The sequence below is a fragment of the Chrysochloris asiatica genome, unplaced genomic scaffold (assembly GCF_000296735.1).
Source record: "Chrysochloris asiatica unplaced genomic scaffold, ChrAsi1.0 scaffold00299, whole genome shotgun sequence".
NCBI lineage: Eukaryota > Metazoa > Chordata > Mammalia > Afrosoricida > Chrysochloridae > Chrysochloris > Chrysochloris asiatica.
In genome coordinates, this window is record NW_006408817.1 from 2390451 (window position 1) to 2394396 (window position 3946).

Consider the following 3946-nt stretch of genomic DNA (forward strand, 5'->3'; position numbering starts at 1 on the left):
TCTTGCTTCTTCTGCTTCGTTCTCCTTCCTTTATTGTTTACTCTGCTTGGAATATTCTTCTACAAGATATCTCCATGGATACTATATCTTACCTCTACCAGTTTCTGCTCTTTCCTCTTATATGTCATAGTATCAGTGAGATCTTCCTTGATTACTCTGTGTAAAAGTATGATGTAATTTAATGCAATATTTTGAAATCACACCCTAGTCTTATTTTTTCCATAGCCATTACCACCATCTGGATATACTTACATACAAATACACAGACATACTCCATACAAATACATACATATATACACAGTGGAGCTTCACAAAGTTTGTGAAATACTCCATTATTTTTTCATTCCATTTACTCATGAAATTTTTTGTGTGGCTGGATAGTGTACTTTATTGATGGTACATGACAAGACTGGGCTCTCTAAGCCCCTCCCTTTCTCCAGGGGGTCTGGATGGAAACTGATGATGGAGCTTCTCAGTGTGTAGGGGGATTAGAGTTACGCTAAGGACTCCCAGCAACTGAGGGCCTTTCTTTTCCTCTAGTGCTGTTCCTGGGGCTGGTGGTCCAGGGGGCTCTTATTCTTTGGAGGCCATGTGGACCATAATATCCACCACCCTGTTGCTGTAGTTGAATTCATTGTCATACCAGGAAATTAGCTTGACAAAGTGGTCGTTGAGGGCAATACTAGCCCCAGCATCAAAGTTGGAAGAGTGGGTGTCACTGTTAAAGTCATAAGAGACAACCTGGTCTTCAGTGTAACCCAGGATGCCTTTTAGGGGTCCATCTGATGCCTGCTTCACCACTTTCTGGGTGCCATCATTATTTGGCATCTTTCTGTAGGCGGCAGGTCAAGTCCACGACAGACACGTTGAGAGTGGGGACATGGAAGGCCATGCCAGTGAATTTCCCATTCAGTTCAGGGATGACCTTGCCCACAGCCTTGGCAGCACCGATAGATGCAGGGATGATGTTCTGGGCAGCTCCACGGCCATCATCCACAGTCTTCTGGATGACAGTGATGGCATGGACTGTGGTCATGAGTCCCTCCACAATGCCAAAATTGTCATGGATGACCTTGGCCATGGGGGCCAAACAGTTGGTGGTACAGGAGGCATTGCTACACTCTTGAGGGAGTTGTCATCTTTCTTGTGGTTCACACCCATCACAAATATGGGGCCATCAGCAGAAGGGGCAAAGATGGTTACCCTTTTGGCATTACCCTTCAAGTGAGCCCCAGCCCTCTCAGGTTGTGTAGACAACAGTGGACTCTACAACATATTCAGCACCAGCATGACCCCACTTAATGTTGGTGGGATCTCGCTCCTGGAAGATAGAGATGGGTTTCCCATTGATGATAAGCTTCCTGTTCTCAGCCTTGACAGTGCCATTGAACTTGCCATGGGTGGAAATCATACTGGAACATGTAGACCATGTAGTTGAGGTCAATGAAGAGGTCATTGATGGCAACAACCTCCACTTTGGCAGTCAGAGTTAACAGCAGACCTGGTGCCCAGGCGCCCAATATGGCCAAATCCGTTGACTCCGACCTTCACCATCCTGTCTCAGGGATGCGGCTGGTACTGCAAGAGAAGCTACGGCTGCCTGTCGAACGGGGAGGAGTAGAGAGCCTATGCATGAAATTTTTGAAACCCCTTTATATATGTGGAATGCTGGTTGACAGTGGCTAAGTGTTTGGCTGCTAACAAAGTGTCGGCAGTTCAAACAACAGCATTCTTGGGGAAAAAAGATGTGGCAGTCTGTTCCCATAGAGATTACAGACTTAGAAACTCTCACAGGCAGTTGTAATCTGCTCTAGGGGTCATACTGAGTTTGAATTGAATCTACAGAACATAACAACCGCATAAATATGAACTTCAAAAAGTTTGTGAAAAATTCCATTTTTCCACAAACTTTTTCAAGCCTCCTTTTATATATATGTGCATATATGTTTATTGTCTGCCTCTTCACCACTAAATTATAAATTCTACAAGGGTAGAAATTTGGGTCTACTTTGGTTCACTATTGTAGCACACTTATCACTGATAAGTAGAAGAGTGTCTTAAATATACTTAACATGAATTGTGCTATGTAAACTTTTGCACAAAGGCATAGCCTTTTAATATTTGTAAGGGTTATAGTATGAGACTTTTGCATAATGCAAAAATAATAAATAACACTGTATATATAGTTTCTTCTTTTTCACTATCTGTAAAATGAAGTAATGTATATATTCTGTGATATGAAAAAAAATAAAGGTTGATTTTTATTATTAGTTCCTTTCTCATCTCTAGGTGCCTGTAGGTGATCAACCTAAGGATATTGAACTACAAATCAGAGAGCTCATTCTTCGCTTTATCAGTAATCCAAATTCCATCATCCTCGCTGTAACTGCTGCTAATACAGATATGGCAACGTCAGAGGCCCTGAAAATTTCAAGAGAGGTGGATCCAGATGGTAAGGACAGATGTTAATTTTCATTGAGATGCTTAATTAACATAGATAAATCTGTCCTCAAGCAAGGAATATTTATAACTCAAAGAAGTATCCCTAGTTGTTAATATAGATTTGAAAAATGGTTTCCTATGAGGTCCTGATGTGGCACTGCCTGCTAAACATTGGATGCTAATCACAAGGTCAGTGGTTCAAACCCACCAGCTGCTCCTCTGAATACCGTGTGCAGCATCGTTAAGAGTCAGAACCGACTCCACAGCACTTAACAACAACAAAATACTGGTTGTAGGAACCCGAGTAGTGTATTGGGTTACCAGTTGGACTGTTAACTGCAAGATCAGCAGTTCAAACCCACCAACTGCTCTGGAGAAAGAGAAAGGTGAGATTTTCTGCTCCTGTAAAGATGTAACACCTCAGAAACCCTATACAGGGTCACTGTGAGTAGGAACCTGTTCAACTACACACAGCAGCAACAGCAGTATGTTGCTTATAACTTCAAATATAAAGTCTGATGTATAGAATGAGTGGTTTGCTAATGATTTTAAAATTAAAAAATGCTTTTTAAAAAAAGTTTTCTTTGTGTAAGTAAACTATTTAGATTTTTGAATAGCTAGTTTCTAAGAATGAAGGTCTCATGGTAGATTATTATGGTATAGTCATTATAGTATCTACATTCTGCAGAGTATCTAAAAGTTTAGATCTCCTCAAGTCAGAGAAGATTCTTAGAAATCCAACTAAACTTCTTTTATGACACATCTGTAATTCTGAGGGTTAGTTCACACTATGGGTCAGTGTCTGATGCCTGACTGTACCATGTGTGTCTCTTAGAACACATGTAAGGAAAGCCAGCTTGTGCGACTGTTTATTACTGCTGCTGATAGATGTATGTTTTGACCCATAATAAAGCAAATTATTTTACCTGAGTATTTTGAGGGCCTGTAGGCTTTGTCAGTTTCTCTTTTCCTGTTTTTAGAATTTTGAATAAAAACTTGATAGGAAATATTAGCACTAAATAAAATTTCCATAAACACAGAAGGAATTGTGAACAAGTAATAATTAAAAAATTTTGTTGTTACATAACATTTTTACCTCATGAGTTATTCTTGTTTATTTCAGTTAGATTAAAGATAAACAATATCGAAGTATTTTTCATGTCTTGAGTCAATGTAAAGTGTTCAGTATTTTATTTCATATGCATCAATTATTTTTTTAATATGCAGTAATTATATTTTGTGTGGTGCTACAGGATAATGCACTGGACTGGAAGGTCAGTTTGAACCACAAGGTCAGTGGTTCAAATCTACCACTTGCTCCCCAGAAACCCTAGACAGGGTCAGTGTGAGTTACAATGCCTGGATGGCACTTAACAACAACATTTATATTGTGAGCCAACCCTAGAGCCATAAATATGATCATAGTTTTGATTTAGTAATTTTAGAAAATATAAGGAACTACCCCAACCCAGGATTGTTTGGTGGTGGTAGTGCTTATGTGTTG

General features: G+C 39.9%; 1 protein-coding gene across 8 annotated transcripts in view; it reads left to right on the plus strand.

Annotated features, from left to right (window-relative positions):
- The window catches only part of DNM1L (dynamin 1-like), a 74999-nt gene that overhangs the window by 39997 nt on the left and 31056 nt on the right, over positions 1-3946 (plus strand). For 7 of the 8 annotated variants that reach the window (XM_006874757.1, XM_006874759.1, XM_006874763.1 and 4 more), the window contains one exon: positions 2290-2452. The exons of the other annotated variant lie outside the window; for it this stretch is intronic. In XM_006874757.1, the coding sequence (XP_006874819.1) occupies positions 2290-2452 (163 nt within the window). The remainder of the gene's footprint in view (positions 1-2289; positions 2453-3946) is intronic. 8 annotated transcript variants of the gene reach the window in all.